We start from the raw sequence: 18,504 nt of genomic DNA, 5'->3' as shown, positions 1-18,504 counted from the left end.
TTTTAAGTGTTAGACGTTGCCTGGCTCTCTGGGGGAAGATATGGAGTAAATAGTTGGAATTAGAGATCTAGAGCTTTATTAAAACATCGTTTCAGTAATTCTTTACCCAGAGACAATGTAGTTGAAGCCATGAAAATAGGTGATATTACCAAAGTAAGTGTGAGGAGAGAGAGGAGGGCAAGGTAGAATTATTAGCTGCAGAGGAGCCAGAAGCAGCTGGGGACGGCTGTTCACACCATAGAAGAGGGGCCCCGGCTGGTGCACTGAGTTGGATGGAAGCCAGGGAAGGAGACAGAAGGCGTCCACAGAACAGAGGCCGTTCTCCATGGTAGAGGTTCCTGAAAGCTCCAAGAAAGATTCTTGTGTGCATGTGGGTTTGGGAAACAGCACTGTCTAGGCAACAGAGGAATGAAGAAAAAAGAAAAGGTTCAGAGTGATCCAGCCAACTACCATTGTATGGAATTTTTCTTGGGAGGGTTTATAGCCCTCCGTTAAGAGGTGCATATATCTCTTGAGCACCATCACTAGCCAGCCGAGGATTAGCGGACCATGCCCACGGGGGTCTCACCATTACTCTTTGCCTCTGGCCAGACATTTCTTTGATGGGAGTTGACAATGTTGGGAGAAACCCGAGATCTGCTGACCCTGTTTTGCTCTGTCTCCTCAGAGTCTGTCATAGGGAACTGCATGGATAGAAGTTCTCCAGGACAAGCAATGGAGCTACCGGATCACAATGGACTTGGGTACCCAACTCGCCCCTCTGTCAGCGAGCACCACAGGCCCCGGACCCTCCAGAGACACCACACGATCCAGAACAGTGATGATGCTTATGTATGTTGGCCCCCTGCTGCTTCCCAGCAGTAGGAGCCTACCAGTCCCGACCTTAACTATAGAACTTGGGAATGTGGGGTCATATCTGCCCTTCTATTTTGCTCAACCAGAGACCAGCACCTCTGGAAACTGCAAGCTTGGCTTTGAATGAGCCTCACAGACCAGTTGAGTCTATGCTCCCAACTTTAGCGTGAGGAATCGAGTAGTTGCTCTCTGTTCCTTCCAGGCAGAGTTCTTGAACTTGTCCCCACACTGTCCAAGCTCCAGCTCAAGCAGATGAACCCCTAGGCTCTTGGTTAGTTTCCTGACAGCTCCGCTGAACTTACTCAGATAAAGGGAGCTAATCCGGCTCAGGAAGACTTTGCTTCCCTAGGGCAGCACGGTCTAATACAGTAGCACGCATGTGGCCGTCAAATACATGTGTATTTAGAATGAAATAAAATTTAGAAATTGAGTTCCTTAGTCACACTAGTCATACACTTCCATGCTTAGTGGCCACTTGGGGACTGGTGGCCCCATGCTGGACAGGGCGGGTGTGGAGTGCTGTCCTAAGACCAAGCCCTTGGGGTGCTGGGGATGGGTCAGCACCTGGTTTGGGCAGGCCGTATCGCTGCCACGGGCTGTGGCCACCAGCTGAGGTTTGCCAACGCCCACCCCACAGGGGAAGGTGAGCTTCCCGCGCTGTCACCCCTGCAGCCTTCCCATTTGGAAGGCACCGTGGAGGGAGTCTAGGTGGTCCAACCTGGGAGGGGGGCCCTGAGGCTGCCCTTTGTGCTCCATTTGAGGGAACCGCTAGCTCTGAGGGTCACCCAGGAGTGGCACATGCTCTGGTATCCTAACTTCTTTTCCTAATTGTTTTCTACAGGTGCAGCTAGATAACTTGCCGGGAATGAGTCTGGTGGCTGGGAAAGCGCTCAGTTCTGCCCGGATGTCAGATGCGGTTCTCAGTCAGTCCTCGCTCATGGGAAGCCAGCAGTTTCAGGATGGGGACAATGAGGGTAAGGGGCCTTCTGCGTGAGGCACCCCTCCCCCCTCCTCGCTGGTGACTCTTCTCCTCTTCTGTGTAAAGGGCTCACGGGAAGATGGGAAGCCTCGGCTTCCTCCCAGGGTCTGAACCCAAAGCCCTTCACACTTTTCTCCATCGAGAATGAGCACACAAAGGAATGTATTTTGTAGTTGAGTGCAGGGGTATCACATCTATCTTTGTAATGCTGCGATCAGATACTGCTTCAGTAACTATTTTTCTAGTTCTGATTAGAAGGCATTGTGTTGTAAAGGATGGTCTCCCTCCCCTTGGCACCAGTAACGGGAGCCTATCCCTAGGGATACAAAGCATAGGCTTTTTGGAATGGACAGGTCTGCAAGAAATCCTGACTTTGCCCTTTACAGGCTTCACAGACAAGGCACTTGACCTTTCTGAGCCCCCAGGGTCCTCCCTTGTAAAGTGGCAGGGACCATAGAGCCTAGATCCTAGCTGGTGGGCGAGCGTTAATCGGCTCAGTGAGGATAAAGTGTGTAGAACATCACTTGGAGCCGGCTAGCAGGAAAACGGCCAGGTCCCTTTGAGATTTACCTCTTGAAGGGACCTACCTGGCAGGTCTGCAGAACTGCAAGACCAGTTCTCTCTGCTTCCACACTGCAGTGGTTGATAGCGGGTGTGGGAGTTAGTAAAAGAACGGGGTAAAGTGGAACCCTCGGAGAGTCTGGGAAGAATCCTGGCCCAGCCCGCAGCTACTGAGCACGCGGAGGGCCTGCTGTGAGCTAGAATGCAGGCCCGGGGGGTCCGGTTCCAGGGGGCTCCAATTTTTCGTCCTCCTCTTACCCCCTTGCCCACCTCCCACCCCAACCCCCCCAGCTGCAAATCTCACATGTTCTTTCTGGTGTTGCAGAATGCAGGGAGAATCTAATGGGTCATGAACACCCAGACCTGACTGATGGCAGCCAGCATCTGAACTCCTCTTGCTACCCATCCACGTGCATTACAGACGTCCTGCTCAGCTACAAGCACCCGGAGGTCTCCTTCAGCATGGAGCAGGCAGGCGTGTAACAGGAAACAGAGAGTGAGTATCGCCTCCCAGGGCCTGACCCAGCCTCGGGCCCAGTGCCAGCTCCTGGTCTTTCCAGGGCTTCCTTCTGTGTGTGGAGTCTGTGAACTTGACGGCGCCACGTCCCCCACCCCCTTGATCTTCGCTTCTTCCTGTTCCGTCAGACAAAGCTGTGCGGTTGTTCTGGGGAGTGGGTAAGGGCATATAAGGAGCGCATGCTGGCCGCAGTCCCTTGGTTTAATTACAGGGCGAAGACGTGTTGTGGGTGCCATAGAAACCTAGAATCAATAAGTGAGCTAGGGCTTCAGAGGACAGGGGACCTCTGGCCACCGTAATAAGGAGAAGATGGTCCTTGACCTCAGTCCCCAAGTAGGAAACCCTGCAAGAAAACGCATCTGGCCATAGTTTCCAAGGCCGTGCAGCAAGTTGAAGGCCATTCCAGACGGGGGAACTAGGCGAGCAGAGGCCAGTGGTAGGAAACAGGTACACTGACCGGCTCAGCTCGTCACACCTAAACACACAGTAGGTAGCATGGCTTCTGTCTTTGAAAACTCTGACAGAAGCCCATGAGTGAAAGGCTGTCTGGCAAACCCACCCTCGGGTCTCAGTGCGGCAACCCTGTCAAATTCCTGAGGTCAGGGGGACCAGTTGCACGCTGAGAACGTTTTCGCGTGAACGTCTGAGCCTCTGGCTGTACCCTGAACCCCCCCCCCGTGTCTGCTCCGTTGCAGGTGTGTGTACAGCCCGGGGATGGGAAGGTCGACTTTACACCGACAGTATCTAGCAGCATTGCGCCAAATTGCCATTGTGTTTCTGTCCACCCAGAATGTCCGTGGCTCCTTTCCTCACACTGGTTCATCAGTGTGCGATTCTTTTGGATTCTGAGGGGGTTTTGCCATGTTTGCTTGTATGACCAAGTCACCAAGGAAATAAACAGGATATCCGTGTTTGCCACCTTTTGTGAAAGCGTATTTGGTATATTTGAGTTGGTGGTTTGGTTTGGTTTTGGTTTGATCTTTTTTTTTTTTTCTTTTTTTTGGTATGTGTTCTTCTGGAGGTGATTTTCTCTCTTTTCTTTATTTCTCCCTCTCTTTTTCTTTCCTTTCCTTTTTCTTTTTTCTTTCTTTCTTTTTTTTTTTTTTTTTTTTTTTTTCCTTTCTTTCCTTTGTTGAGACAGAGGAACAAAGCAGTTAAAACTACAGAGGCCAGGAGACCCAGAGCCACGCCCCTCCCCACCCCCCCCTAACCCCAGCAGCCTCCATTCCTTCCCATTGCTGATCCACAGAGGCAAATACTAACTCATAACAACTCTGGAACCTTAGTGGTTAGGGAAAGGGAGAGAAGAAGGGGTGACAACCCCTGGCGCTTGGAAACCAGAAAGAGAGCAAAAAACAAAACGAACCCCCAAACCTGAGAGCTGGGAAGGTCTTTACCACTGGGATCCCATGAAAAATGTGTCTGGCCTGGCCAAAGTCGCATCAGACTATTAGCATGGAGGCCGCGAGTGGCCTGGCCTTGGGCGGTCACCAGTCAGAATGTCTCAGTGGGAGCCTTCTCTTCGGTGTGTATCTCAGCTCCCCTCTGACAACCTGGAAGGTTGGTTGCCTTTATCATCCTGCTGGCCCTACCCACAGACTGAACACCCAGTGGTACACAATGCTTGTCACCTGTCATTCTCATTTTATCATGTGCTATATCCATGGGGTGATTCTTCAGACAGATACACACACACACACACACACACGCACGCACGCACGCACGCACGCACACGCTTTTCCCTGTCAGCCTCTTTGACACAGGCAAGAAGAACAGGAGGTTGTCTTGGGCCCTGCCTCCGTCCTAACCTTCTCCTCCTCCCCGGGCATCCTCAGCCCCTATTTTAATTCTTGATCATGTAGGGATTGTTTTGGGTAAATGTTGATATTATTGTTATTATTATTGTTGTTATTATTATTAATAAATAAAAACAAAAGGAATTTTTGTTTAAAAGAGAAATGTTTAACCAGATTCTGTTCTATTTGAATTGTGACTTGCACCTTTTGTTCCAAGTTTTTTATGTAGATGTTGTACTCGTGAGCAGCTCTTAACCTGTGCCCGTGACAGGTGTAGTGGTCCCCTTCCCCCACCCCGGGGAAGCCGTGCACACGCAACACAACCGTTAGCCGCTCTCTTTGTGTTTCTTCACTGTTAGAAACCAAAGTCTTCTCTACCGGCTGGGGGCTGACAGCATCTGGCCCCTCTCCTTCCGATCTTTAAGGCAAGAAGGAGATGCTCAATATTCTGACTCTTGATCCTTTTTCCTGGGAAAGCAGAGTGAAGGGTCCCCAGTCTGCTCCTAGTCTTTCCTCCTGAATTTGCACAGAAGAAAGCGGGTGTCCAGCATGGGTCCTGGTGTTGCCAACAGGATTCCCATGCAGCTTGTCCTTCTCACGGATACTGGCAGCTCAGCTCCTGGACCCAAGATCCCGCCAGTGGATTTCTGCAATTTGAGAGCCTTTCTTGGGATCTGCCCCACGTTTCCATGCTCCCCAATATCCCCTCCACTTGGTGAGGCCTCCAATTCCTCACCAGAAGAGGCGACCCGGAAGGCCCGAACAGCTATCGTGTGACTTCTCTGGGCTTGTTCCAGCTCCCAGCCCCCCTCCACCCCCGCTGCCCCCTCGCTCCCGCGCTCAGCCTGTTCTGTTTACGTGGTACTGTGCTGATGGAAGAACAGGCTGCCCTCCGCCAGTGACCACCCGGGTGAGAGCCAACAAGCCGAGAAACCGTGCCATCTTGCGAACTACACTTGTAAAAGATCATTGCTTTGTATTGTAGTAACCGATATGCGCCGTATATGTTGAATGTATATGAATATAATTTCCTATTTCTGCTCTTTGAAAATGTCAGAAGTATTTTTTTCTTTCTCATTTATGTTGAACTAAAAATGGATTAAAAAGCTCTCCAGACCCAAACTGTGGCATGAAGACCTTTTAGTTTGTTTTTTTTTTTTTCCCTCCTGGTGGGCAACTTACAAACTTACAACTTAATATCTTGGTTGGACAGTAGGGGGTTGGGAAAATAAAAACCTGATTATAATCTTACGTTGATCTATTATTTGCCTTGTGGTTCAGAGTCTAGCTGGGAGAAGCATCCAGGTGTCCGGAGGCTGGCAGCCGAAGAGGTCCACCCAGCATAAGGTGCAGCTTTGAGCAATCCATTATCTCACCCCTCCTTGTCAAGGAGCATTCTCTAGAAGCCTGAACTCGGCCCACACCGTGTCCCCAGTCACCCAGCTTGGACTCTGCCCTCTTCGAAGGGAGCCTTGGAGTGTGCTGAGTCGGAGGGAAGACCGATTCCTTGAGAGGAGTGGAAGGAGGTCCTCAAAGACCTGGGGCCTTGATGAGGTGACCCCAGTCAGCCCAGTGATGGGATTACCAAATCAGTGTTAGGACAGAAAGGGGACTCTTCCTATAACTTTCCTCTTGTTTTACACCCGGACTGCACAGAGGGCGGGGTGGAGTTGCCAGCACCGTCCGTCCCAGGGCTGGCTGAGGTGCTTCTCTGAAGCAAGATAACTAAAGCTGGAAATACTGCCTGGGTTTGTAGAAAGAGTAGGAAGAGGGAACTTACAAAAGCTTCGGCACCCATCGTGAGCTAGAGGGTCACCCTGGGACTGTGTAGAACAGAAAGAGCCTTCTAAGAAGGGGTCTCCTAGAAATCGTCTGAATGTGGACTCACCTGGGGAAGGCTTGACTGAGCGTCTCTAGAAGCGCGGTGACACACCCCGGCACCTTCCACATCCCGTAACCACCTCTGCGGCGGCAGCAGCCCCATGAAATCAGCTGGGGCACCTCTGGGCCAGAGGCGGGATGAGCTTCGAGAGGAAGGAGGGTATGGCCAGAGATCTGAGCTCTAGAAGGTAGAAGCCATGCCCACCGATCCTTCCTGTCCCTTCCTTGTGACCTTGTGTCCTCCCTCACCCCACCCCAACCGTGGAGGCCCACATTTAGAGGCCGGTGTGCCCGCCAAGGCAGCAGACTTCAGCTTTGGCTGGCCGCAGAGGAGTCGTCCGCTCTTGGTTTCCTGAGCAGATGGGCAGGAGAGAATCGCGTTTGGCGGGTTACAGGGCCCTGTCCTGGGGCCTACTGGGGCTCTGTCACCAGGACCTGCGATGAAATTGCCAAAAGGGAAATACAGGGGTGGGAGCCCCTCCCTCCCCTGCTCCATGTGAACCATCCCAACCCCAGGCCTCCCATCCTGATCGGCCGCACACCATCTCCATTCAAACGTTCAGAGCAGGGTCTGTGGTACAAGGCCAAGGGCTCAACAGTTAGTCACCGCTGGGTCTCCTCCCAAGACCAGCTCCTTCAGATGCCCCTTCACTGGCCTGGTGACCCTTCCTTTCACGTGCCGTGCCATTCATCGAGCAAATATTTGTTGAGTGTCTGTTATGTGCCAAGCGTAGCAGGGGACAGAGTCCTCGCAAGTGCAGACTGACAAGTATGACATGGGGATGGGAATTGTGAAATGAGCCGCTAATCATTCTGAGCAAAATCCACCCCTGCGGTCAGCGAGCAGCCCTCCAGCGTGTTTGGGCAGAAGTGGGCGGGGCCAAGTGGCGGAAGTGGGCGTGGGGGGGTGCACAGGGCCAAGCCCTTGGTGATCCTCTTCGGAAACAGTCCCTCTGGAGTGCCCCAAGATCAAGGAAAGAGGCTGTTGGGATTAAGGGCCCACACTGGTGGCCCTCTGCTAAGCAGACAGTGCAACCCACAGGCCCTCAAGGCCTCTCTCGGGCTGCCCCCCGGGGCTGATTCTGACATGCACATAGCCTTCCTTCCCCTCCAAAATCCTAGTAATGAGGGGCTTGGGCTGGTTTGAGGCAAACATCTTACAACAAAACGGAGTAGACAGACACACTAGTGAGCAGGTATGGTGAAAAAGAAAAACTTGTTGCTTGTAAGGATGCTAGCAACAGCACTCCTTAGCCCGGCATGCTGAAGTCCCTGAGCTGGGAAACCAACAAGCCCCTGATCAGACCACCGGGGCTAAGGGCGTCGGAGGCCCCACTGCTGGTGGCCAGCCAGCCCTCCTGACTCCTGTTCCCAATGGCACGAAGTACTAATGCCTGGAGGTCACGGGCAGCTCTTGGCAGCTCTGAGAGGCTGTCTTCTCATACTGCCAGATAACAGCAAGCATATCTGGCTGCCGGGCCTTCCAGGGATGATCGTGGAAATGCTTTGGCCACTGAGGAGATACACAAATGTTGGAATTAAGTTTAGCCATAATATTTCAGTAATAAACCAAAGTATAAAAATGGCAGGTGGCTTGGAGTCCAACCAGAAAGCTTCTGAGATCCCCTGTGTGCTGGCTGGGGTGAGCTCTACCCCCCAAAAGAAAGGAGCATCTCTTGGCCTGACACAGCCATGAGCTGCCCCAGGAGAGGACCAGCCTTCTCCCCACCCCCCTGCCCCGCCACAGCTCTTTAAACCACAGGCAGAAAGCTGGGCCGGCCAACTGGCAGCCTAGGCAGCTTGTTCAGGGAGACTGGCTCCCTGTCTGTGGGGCCCGATGGGCCTCTGCGGCTGGGCTGGTCCAGGAACAGAGGTCCCGAATGCCAGCATCTGCAAGTCAGGGGCCACACAGAGAAAATGCGACTTCTTGCCACGTCTGCTTCCAGAAGCCTAGGTCTTAGCTCTGGTCTCACAGCGCAAGTGTGTTCAGTGGGAGCGAAGGGAGAGAATGCCAGAAATTTGGGGACACACAGAAGAGTTACTGAGTGCCAGCTACCTTCCGGTTTGGCCACAGATACCCAAATGTAGTGCTTAAAACAACACACATTTATGACCTCAGGACAGTTCTAGAGGTCAAAAGTCCCAAGCGGTCATACTTGGTCATTCGAAGCTGAAGTCCTGCTGTCAGCAGAGGTCATCAGCTGACCTTTTCTTCCGGAGACAGCAGGGGGGTCACCTGTGTCCACCTCGTCCTGCTTCTGGAGGCCGCTCCCACCCCCTGGCCTACAGCCCCCTGTAGCTCTGACCCGAGCTGCTGCCCCTCATCTCCTCCCACCGTGTCTCTGACCCCTGTCGCGTATGTTTAAAGACCCTTGCACTGACATCGGGCCCCCTGGATAACGCAGGAAAACCACCCACCTTCAGGTCCTTCCAATCACACCTGCAAAGTCCCTTTTGCCAAGTGACAGTCTCAGGTTCTGGGGAGGAGGACCTGAACATCTTTGGGGGGAAGGGGCTTTTGTCTGCCTGTCATATACAACACCCCTGCCGTGACTCTAGGCATGGGGAGTTCCATCCTTGTCTTCATTCAGCAGATAAGGGACCGAGGAGGGCAGAGGTTCTCTGACTCGCCCAGGGCCCCACGGCTAACGAGAGACAGAGCTGGGATTCCAACCTAAGGCTGTCCTGCTCCAAGCCCTCTTATCTGCGGTGAAGGACAAGGAGACCCACTACAGTGGCAGAAGCCCAGGGCCCAGCAGCTCTGGGACTTGGCTGACAAAGGGAGTTTCCTGGGTAGGCAGTAAAGGGCACGTTTCTGTCCTGGGTCTACAGCCAGACAGGGGTGCAAAGTTCAGCCCTGCCTCTCCTTTGCTGAGAGACCAGAGACCTGGGGCAAATTCAGTCCACTCCCCCCAGTTTCCTCATCTGTAAGACAGCAGGGAGGGGCGAGGCCGGAGTAGTTGGTCCCACAGAGCCTCTCGGCTTGGCCCCCCCCCCCCCCAGCTTCCATGACTCAGAGCCCATCAGTGAGCTGGGCTTGGAGGTGCTGAGCCTTCCAAGAGACCCCTTTGGCAGAGTGGCTTGCAAACATCATCAAGCAAGGGAGCACACGGCGCTTTGCCTTTATTTACGGGACTCTCCGGGTCCTCCAACAGCCCCACCATTTTGGTCTCCATTTTACTGATAGGAAACGGAGGCTCAGAGAGATGACCTAACTGGCCCCCGATCCTCCTCCAGGATTTCACAAGTGGGAGGCAAAATGAAGTGAGTAACCAGGTCTCCTACGGCTCTCCTTAGGCAGAGGTCCTTAGACCTGCCCCGGGAACTGCTGAAGTCCGGTCTCCACTATAGGGCGCACACCCACATGTGAACAGCAACAGTGCCAAGATGTAGGGATTAGCTTAAGTGACTGCTCTTTGTTCTGACATGAGGCCCTTTTGTGATGTTTAAAAAAAAAAACAACTTTTCTTTTTTGAAGTGCTGGTCGTGGTAGAGATGGGTGGGGTTGGGGGGTGGGGGGGGTTGGGGCGTGGGTGGGTAACATTTTTACATGACAAAATCAAAAGCAGGCACTCCTTGTTGGTCTCCTAGAATTGGTTTAGAAATGTCCGAAGTCCCCGAAATCTCAGGCTGGGGGCCACAAAGCCCTCTCTGCTCTGCGCAGGCCACTTCTTGGCACCACGGTTCCCCTCCAGCTGAGGGTAAGGCTTTGGGAGGTCTGGGAGAGCCTGGAGAGATATGCTGACCTTTTGGGACAAAAGAGGCCGCAGGGTGTTGGGGTGGGGAGAGGGTCTGCTGCCCATGGAGGGAAGGTCAGGGTGGGGGCCGAGTCATCTCCCTGGAATGCAAGGGGACAGTGGGGGGGGACATCTCCTGGAGGAGGAGTCCCAGCCACCCCTGGCCAGCTGGCGTCTCTTGCTTCCATTCCCGGCTGCACTGGCACAGCCAACAATGGCGGACACACATCCCCCCCGGAGAAGGGATGGGTGCTGATGACCCCGACCCTGAGGGCCTGCAAGCCTGCTCCCACCCCCTCTGGCCCCCACCTGAACCCTTTGATCCCTGGCCCTGCAGCCCCCGCAGCTTCCTGTTTGCCCACTCTATTTGTCCGGCCCCGGGGACAGAGCTGATCCTTGAACTCTAAGTTCCACATCGTCAGGACCAGTGAGCAGCAGCAAGGCCTGGGCTGGGCTTATCAGCCTCCCAGCCCAGCCCCTGCCTGGAGACATAAATAGGCTGGGAGAGAGGGCAGCTCAGAGATCGAGGGAATCCTCGGAGGTGAGTGTGGCTGCCTGCTCCCCTGCCTCCTACTCTGGGCATCCAATCTGGGGTCCTGGCCCCAGACTCTGCCCCATGCAGGGGCTCTGGGTACTGAGACCCTCTCCCACCCTGTGCCCTGGTAAAATGGGTGGGGGAGCCCTGGGCTTTTCACACTAGAGGCCTGCCCCACTCAGCCGGGACCCTCTTCTCCTCCAGGTCACCCACATCCCTTCAGGATGAAAGCGGTGGTGCTGACCTTGGCCGTGCTCTTCCTCACAGGTAGGTGCCTCCCAACCTAGGAAGCCAACCATGGTGGTGGGGGGTGGGGGGGCTTCTCCCTAAGCCCCTGTGGGCCACCCTCCTGGACATGGGAACAGAGTTTCTCACTCATCCCCTTGCCTCTGTCTCGAAGCCTCTAAGCCAGCCCAGTCCAGAGCTGGCCTGATCTGGGTCTCCCCTCTCACCCCAGGGAGCCAGGCTCGGCATTTCTGGCAGCAAGATGAACCCCAGTCACCTTGGGATCGAGTGAAGGATTTAGCCACCGTGTATGTGGACGCAGTCAAAGACGGCGGCAGAGACTATGTGGCCCAGTTTGAAGCCTCCGCCTTGGGAAAACAGCTGAAGTACGGACCCAACCCGGGGCTGGGAGGGGCTGGGGGACAGGGTCAGGGCTGGCTGGTCCCGCAAGGCAGAGAGGTCTGTGGTAAGATGTATCCAGACTGGCCGAATCCCCACCTGCTATTTCCTGGGCGCCATAGATCCCAGAATGGGATCTCAGTACTCATTTTAGGGAGAATAAGGTCCATAGCACCCTAGCAAGGGGCAGGTCTGTGCTGCCCAGTCAGCAGTCACAGCCCCATCATCTCCTCGGAGGGCAACAAGCGCCTTCCCATTCTTAACTCCCTCCTCTGCTCCTGGCCAGCAACAGGGAGGGCCGTCTCCAGAGAGGGCGAGGGACTCCAAGTATAGAGACGAGGTCCTTAAGGCCCATCTTTGGGGACAGACAAGACGGGGCACCCAACCCAGCTCCGTCTCTGCTAGCTCCTGGGTCCATGAGGACCGTGGCACCCAGCTGGCCTGGGGGAGGTGGGGTGTAGGGAAAGCCAGGCCAGACTCGGTCACCCGGGGTTGATGCCCATCGGGGACAGGTGCTTCTCGGGCCTCCCTGCAGCCAGGCCGGGGCCCCAGACTGACCCGGGTGCCAGGGAGGCCACCCCTGAGCCCCTCGCTCTCCCCTCCCCAACTCCTCAGCCTGAAACTCCTGGACAACTGGGACAGCTTGAGCGGCACGGTGGCCAAGCTGCGCGAACAGATCGGCCCGGTCACCCAGGAGTTCTGGGATAACCTGGAAAAGGAGACGGAGGCGCTGCGGCAGGAGATGAGCAAGGACCTGGAGGAGGTGAAGCAGAAGGTGCAGCCCTACCTGGACGAGTTCCAGAAAAAGTGGCACGAGGAGGTGGAGCTGTACCGCCAGAAGGTGGCGCCTCTGGGCACGGAGCTGCGCGAAGGCGCGCGCCAGAAGCTGCAGGAGCTGCAGGAGAAGCTGACCCCACTGGGCGAGGAGCTGCGGGACCGCGCACGCAGCCACGTGGACGCGCTGCGCGCGCACCTGGCCCCCTACAGCGATCAGCTTCGTGAGCGCCTGGCCACCCGGCTGCAGGCGCTCAAGGAGGGCGGCAGCGCCAGCCTGGCGGAGTACCACGCCAAAGCCAGCGAGCACCTGAGCGCCCTCAGCGAGAAGGCCAAGCCCGCGCTCGAGGACCTCCGCCAGGGCCTGCTGCCGGTGCTGGAGAGCTTCAAGGTCAGCCTGCTGGCTGCCGTCGATGAGGCCGCCAAGAAGCTGAACACCCAGTGATGCGCCCCGGACCCGAGGAACCCCTCCCGGGGCTCCCCTTTCGGCGCATCGGGTTCTTAGAATAAACTTCCAAAGTGGGACACCTGTGTTGGGCTGCGTGTGTTTTGAATCTTCACTTACGATTTTTAAACAATAAAATATGCTCTGAGAACTGTAAATTCTTTTTTTGGGAGGACGGGAGCAGGTGCGGGCCATGGGAGGAAGGGGGTGGGGGCACGGCCTTTGGGCCGGAGTGGGGGGAGGGCAGGAAATTCCCTGCCGATTTTGCAGCCCATCAGTTGGAACCTGGGCCCCCTCGGGACCTCTATTTAAGGTTGCAGACCTGTGAGGGCCTGGCTGTTAGGAGGGAAGTAATGCACCAGCGCCCCCTTCCCAAGGATGGCCAAACAGAAAGGAGTAAGAGAGGACCAGGCCAGGTGACGGACAATCCAATGCTAAGTGCCCAGCAAGAGCCTCAGATAAGGACTGCAGCCCTTCTGAGGACCGCAAGAAACAGGGCTCCCTCCACCCCGCCAGCCCCCACCCCACTGGGTGTGTCCACCCTGACCCCCACCCCCCCAGGCCAGGCTGGAACTCTCTGGCAGCCCTCCCACTCATGGCCAGCTGGGGTGGGCCTCCAGGAGCTGCTGGGGCGGGAAGGATGAGGGCAGGCTCACATGAGGAGCTTGGCCTTTGCTCCTTCCTCCTTTAGTAATTTAAAAAATGAAGAAACAGATGCTTCCTTTCCTTTTTTTACAAGGGTTACATGGCACTCCTCACAGTCCTGCCCTTTCCAGAAATGACTGATGTTTCTTCCTGCACAGCTGTGTCAGTCAGCCATCCCCCCCAACCCCACCCCACCACGGGGGCTCTAAGCCTGATCAGAACAATAATCCCCACCTCTTACAGGGAATCAGCCTCTTGTATTTCCAAGATGCATTCATATCTGTCATCCCACTGTGTTCTTCCCCAAATCCTGGGCAGACAGCCACCACATCCACGGCTCGGATGAGAAAGCTGAAGCTCAAGCCCCTCGCCAAGCAAGGCCAAAGAGCAGGATGGGCTGGGTTGCCCTTTCCAGACCCATCCAAGGTCTTTTTTTTTTTTAAAGCGTGCGGCCAGGCACTCAAGTTCACACGGCTGTGCACACAGGCATACACGTGCCCAAGCATGCACCCCTGTCCACCGCCAGCCACTCTCCACACTCAGGCCACATGCCCCTGTGTGTGTGCACATGGCCTCACAGATCAGAGACCTGGGCAGAGCACTGATGGAGCTTTCCCTCCCAGCCCCCCACAAGGCCTTTGACCCCCTGCCCCTCCTCCATCTCTGGTGTGTCTCAGCAACTCTTGGATCAAGGAATGGGCTTTGTCATTCTAACCATCCAGAGCTACAATGGGTGTCAAGGCGAGATCTGGGGGAGAACCCTTTCCAGGTGTGGGTACTGGGATCCCTGGCCCAGGTGGGCCAGAAGAAAAGCCCAGGTGGATTTCCGAAGAGAGAGCGGATGTCTCCAAGTGAGCCTGGATGAATCGATGCCACCAAGATATGTCGAGGAGCCCTCTGGCACCCAGTAGCCGAGTAACTAAGTTTTCTCTATGTCAGCTGAGCTGGGCTTGAGGTCTGGCTTTGTCATTTGTGGACTCCATGACATTGGGCCAGGGCCTTCACCTTTCTGAGCCTCAGTTTTATCACTGGAAGAGTGAGAGCCTGCTGAAGTAGTCTGTGATTCTGAGACTCCCTGAGGTGAACATCTTTTGGATGGTGGGGACACATAAGAAACAGCCTCTGTTGGGTAACTTGGAGTTCCTTCTTAGCTTCTGGAACACTGGATTCCCTCACTCCGATTCTGGTCTCTGGGGGAATTCAGCTTAGCCTATAGCCACAACAATGACCAGGTGTTGTGCACAGTCTTCTTTCATTCATTCATTCATTCATTCGTTCACTCGTTCAAGAAATCTGCAACAGGGACGCGTGGGTGGCTCAGTGGGTTAAGCCTCTGCCTTCACCTTGGGTCATGATCTCAGGGTCCTGGGATGGAGCCCCACATCGGGGGCTCTGCTCAGCAGGGAGCCTGCTTCCTCCTTTCTCTGCCTGCCTCTCTGCCTACTTGTGATCTCTCTCTGTGTGTCAAACAAATAAATAAAATCTTAAAAAAGATTTTTGCCCCCATTTTACAGATGAGAAACTGAGGCTGATGTAAAATGATGACGCCAAGACCAGAGTCTAGTCTTGTCTTCCTCCAAACACTCCCCATTAGCCTCCTCCTCTCAAGTCTGGCTGAGCGGGCCAGGGGCATGTGTCCCACAGGTCAGCTCAGGCAACCTACCTGAGTCAGACTCAGCCCCGTGCCCACGCGCAGAAGAGCCCACCCCAAACACACATGGCGCGCATGGGATGTCCCACTCACGGCAGCTTCTCATCCAGCTTTATTGGGAGGACAACAAGCTTGGGGCTGGGCCAGGTCTGGGCTGGGGTGGGAGGTGAGAATGCCGTCACTCTCAGGTGACTTTCGGGCCTGTTCAAGGAGCTGGCAAGGAGGATGGGCTGGAAGTCTCGGGGTGTCGAGGTCTCAAGCGGTTTCCAAGGCTGGAGTTGGCTGGACCTCAGAAGCTGAATCCCAGAACCCAGAGAACTTGCCCTTAAACGTGCTCCAGTAGTCTTTCAGGGAAGTGAAACTGTCCGTCATCCAGCCCCTGGGGTTAAATCAGTGAAGAGAAGCAATGGAGGCGGGCATGAGAGCTCATCTGAAGGCAGTGGGGTCCCCACCATATCAACACTGCCTCTTCCCCGACCCTCTCAACCTCACCGAGCAGCACCCCTGAGACCTCAGGCAGGGACCCTTTCACCCGTCACTCCAGGCAGAAGAGATGCTGAACGGCGCAATGGGACCCTAGCCCAAGTCCAGCCTGTTTCTCTGGGTTGGGGCAGACCGTGGTGCCACCCCCAGGTCTGAGGCAAGTTGGACAGGAGCCATCGAGTGGGAGATGCGTAAGGCCCCAGCTCTTGGTCTGTTCTAAGCAAATGATGCCTACCAGGGTTGCACGACCTGGTGGCTCTGAGTGGGGTGGGGCAGAGGGACGCAGTCTCTCATTCGGAAAATCATCAGAGCGTAAATTAGCTGTGTGATCTGGGGCAGGTCATGGATCTCTCTGAGCCTCGATTGTCTCATCTGTAAAACGGCAAATATAATACCCACTCTGCAGCTTCTAAGAATCTGAAAGCCTCAGCAATGGAAATGCTGGCTGCCTGGGGGTGGGCGGTGAGGGGAGATGGCGGGAAGAGAGCTGAGAGAGGGGAGGACTAGAGGCAGGGCCGGATGGGTGGGGAAGGAGGGACTTCTGCTCACACCAGGCCCCAGGGCTTGGCACAAGGCAGAAACACACACACACACACACACACACACACACACACAGCCGAAATCAGGTTGGAGAAAAGCTCACAGGCCAAGCTCCACTAGTAAAGACATGGCAGCAAGAGCTGATGCGGCCTTCCTCAGAGCCTTGCAGGATCCATAAAGGAGCAAGGAGGGCCTCGGACAGGAGGAGCAGCCGGGAGGAGAAAGGAAGGAGGCGGTCGAGGCTCTCCCCATCTCTCCCCCTGCAGCCCAAGGAAGCCCTGGGAGGGACCCCATTTCTCTGAGTGGGACACGGAGGCTCGGAGTCGTGCAGGTGCTGGGGGATGGGGGAGAGCCACAGCCCCACTGCCAGGGCCCTCCTGAGTCTGGGGCAGGAGCTGGTACAGAGCACAGACACTCGAGGGCGTACCTGGCCCGCTGGGCCACCTGGGACTCCTGCACGCTGGTCAGCGTGTCCTGGGCGGTCTTGGTGGCGTGCTGCACGTATCCCTGCATAAGGCCCAGCAGAGAGGGGTCCTCCGCCTCCAGAGCTCCTGCTGGGACAGCTGGGTTGAGTGGGATGGATCGGCCTCTGGGGAGCCCTTCGCTTCTGCCCAGCCACCCACCAGGGCCTGGGATCCTCAAGCCATCCCCAAGGGTCCTCCAGGCAGACAGCCACCCTCACCCCAGCCCTAGCCCCATCCCCACGAAGCTGCTTACGGGCAGAGGCCAGGAGCACCAGGAGGGCAGCGACGAGGAGGACCCGGGGCTGCATGGCGTCTCTGTTCCTGCAGGGAAGCGTCTTGTGAGGAGTACCTTAACCCCGCCACCCCTCTCCTCTGGGGAAGTGCTGTGGCCCCAATAGTAGATCCTGAGCTGGGTCAAGCCAGGAGGAGAAGGGCCTGCTGCCAGCTAATGTGGGAGCTGAAGGGCCTTCAGACACCAGGGTCTCCAGGACCAGGCTGAGGGGGAGCGTGGGCCCCGAGGGAGAGAGTAGAAAACCCATCAGACCAGGAGTCGGGACACCAGGGTTCTGGCCTGGTTCCTGCCACTAACAGGCTAGGTGGCTTGGGGGAGATCCCTGCCCCCTCCCCGTCCAGGTCTCAGTTTTCCCGTCTGGGGTACAATGGGGCTCTAAGGCTCCTTGCGGCCTTAACCATGCACAATGAGGGCAGAGCGTGCGCATCTGGAGCCAGTTCCAGTCCCAGCTGTGCCACCACACCCGATGCAGCTTTGGGCAAGGGCCCTGTCTTCCGTGGGCCTCGGTTTCCCCCAGCGTGTCCCTGGTGGTGGGAGCTGCTCCCCCAGCCCTGCGGCTTCCTTGGCCCCAGCAAGCTTTTCTCCAGACTGTGCTGGCTGGTGCGGACAGGGACGCTACTGTGCCCCTCCATCCCGCTCTCCTCTCTTCCTCCCCCTCCCTCTCCTCCCCAGGGGGCATTACCTGGAGCAGCTCCCTCCTGGGATGAGCTGAATAGACAGACAAGAGGGCTCTGGCCCGTTTTATATGGTCTCCTGGACAGGGGGCGCGGAGGGCTCAGGGAACTGGGCAAAGGTCACCTGCTGATCAGTCTAGACCAGGGCCTGAGGCAGGGTGCCCAGATGCAGCCAGGCCTGCTGGGAGAGTTGGGAAATCTCTGGGTGCCCTGGTGCCTACCCTGCTCTGCTACCCTGTGGCCCAAAAGGGCTCAGGCCCTGTGGAGACCCCATTTTTTCAAGCAGCCTGACTCCCCAGGGAGAGGCTGGTGATAGGGGAGGGAGATTAGAGCACCAGCCAGGGGCCTCTGGGCCCAGCTCAGCCCTTCACAGGAGGCTCGTAGATTCCTCCCCACCCCCCACCCCCTTGGCTCGGGAACAACTCAGTATTGGGGTGGGGCGTCTAGAGTGAAGCCACAGAAGACCTACAGGCAGAGGCTTCTGCGGGGAGGGCCACGCAGCAGAGTTCACGCAGCCCCCTTCCCAGCACCCGCGCCTCTGCCCTTCTGTCCCAGGTGCTGCTCACCCAGGACCCTCCCTGAGCTGAGCCCAGGGCAGGGGGTGGTGGGAGGACAGCAAAGGCTGCTCTGAGCCCAAGGCCTTTGTCCCACCCTCCCTCCCCTCCTCCTCCCCCTGCCCTCTGGACCCACTGATAACATTCCCCCGGGCAGCGGCTGCGGCTCAAGGCTAAGGCCTCCCCCGGACTGTGGCGGCTGAATCGATTTCCAGCACTGAGCCCCTCGCACCTTGGGGCTTGGTTTCCTTAGCTTTGAAACGGCAGCCCTCACGGGCCCCCTGGCTGGGCGGGGAGCTGGAAGGAAGCAGGGTGGTGGTGTGGCGGGTCTGGTAGGGAGAGGGTGCAGAGGTGCTCTGCAGGTGCTGTCCCAGAGAGGCCGTGGGCCTTGCTTGGGGTAAGGTATCCCTGGGCCCACACTGGGAGCCACAGCCTGGATAGCAGGATCGGGAAGGCTGAGACTTTGGAGACAAGAAATCCTCCGTTTGAACAATGCC

General features: G+C 56.2%; 3 protein-coding genes across 14 annotated transcripts in view; 2 read left to right on the top strand and 1 right to left on the bottom strand.

Moving 5' to 3' along the window:
• The window catches only part of SIK3 (SIK family kinase 3), a 246,365-nt gene extending 240,535 nt beyond the window's left edge, over nt 1-5,830 (top strand). For 11 of the 12 annotated variants that reach the window (XM_082683457.1, XM_082683451.1, XM_082683456.1 and 8 more), the window contains 4 exons: nt 668-831; nt 1,697-1,829; nt 2,721-2,891; nt 3,608-3,830. In XM_082683457.1, the coding sequence (XP_082539583.1) occupies nt 668-831; nt 1,697-1,829; nt 2,721-2,878 (455 nt within the window). In that variant the 3' untranslated portion in view covers nt 2,879-2,891; nt 3,608-3,830. Of the gene's footprint in view, nt 1-667; nt 832-1,696; nt 1,830-2,720; nt 2,892-3,607; nt 3,831-5,067 lie in introns of those variants that run through there. The other variant, XM_082683452.1, reaches the window with a different exon arrangement.
• A 4,892-nt stretch (nt 5,831-10,722) lies between these two features.
• On the top strand, nt 10,723-12,855 carry APOA1 (apolipoprotein A1). The gene is made up of 4 exons (XM_082683482.1): nt 10,723-10,867; nt 11,066-11,128; nt 11,319-11,472; nt 12,101-12,855. Exons 2-4 carry the CDS (start codon nt 11,086-11,088, stop codon nt 12,702-12,704), a joined length of 801 nt encoding a protein of 266 aa, XP_082539608.1. The 5' UTR covers nt 10,723-10,867; nt 11,066-11,085; the 3' UTR covers nt 12,705-12,855.
• A 2,239-nt stretch (nt 12,856-15,094) lies between these two features.
• Nucleotides 15,095-17,550, bottom strand: APOC3 (apolipoprotein C3). The gene is made up of 4 exons (XM_082749004.1): nt 17,462-17,550; nt 16,741-16,808; nt 16,451-16,574; nt 15,095-15,379 (listed from the first exon to the last, which is right to left on the bottom strand). Exons 2-4 carry the CDS (start codon nt 16,793-16,795, stop codon nt 15,256-15,258), a joined length of 303 nt encoding a protein of 100 aa, XP_082605130.1. The 5' UTR covers nt 16,796-16,808; nt 17,462-17,550; the 3' UTR covers nt 15,095-15,255.
• Between the last annotated feature and the right edge of the window lie 954 nt (nt 17,551-18,504).

Source organism: Mustela nivalis, assembly GCF_964662115.1.
Source record: "Mustela nivalis genome assembly, chromosome: 9".
NCBI classification, from domain to species: Eukaryota; Metazoa; Chordata; class Mammalia; order Carnivora; family Mustelidae; genus Mustela; species Mustela nivalis.
The sequence above is the reverse complement of the archived record's forward strand: the minus strand, read 5'-3'. Positions and strand labels throughout refer to the sequence as shown.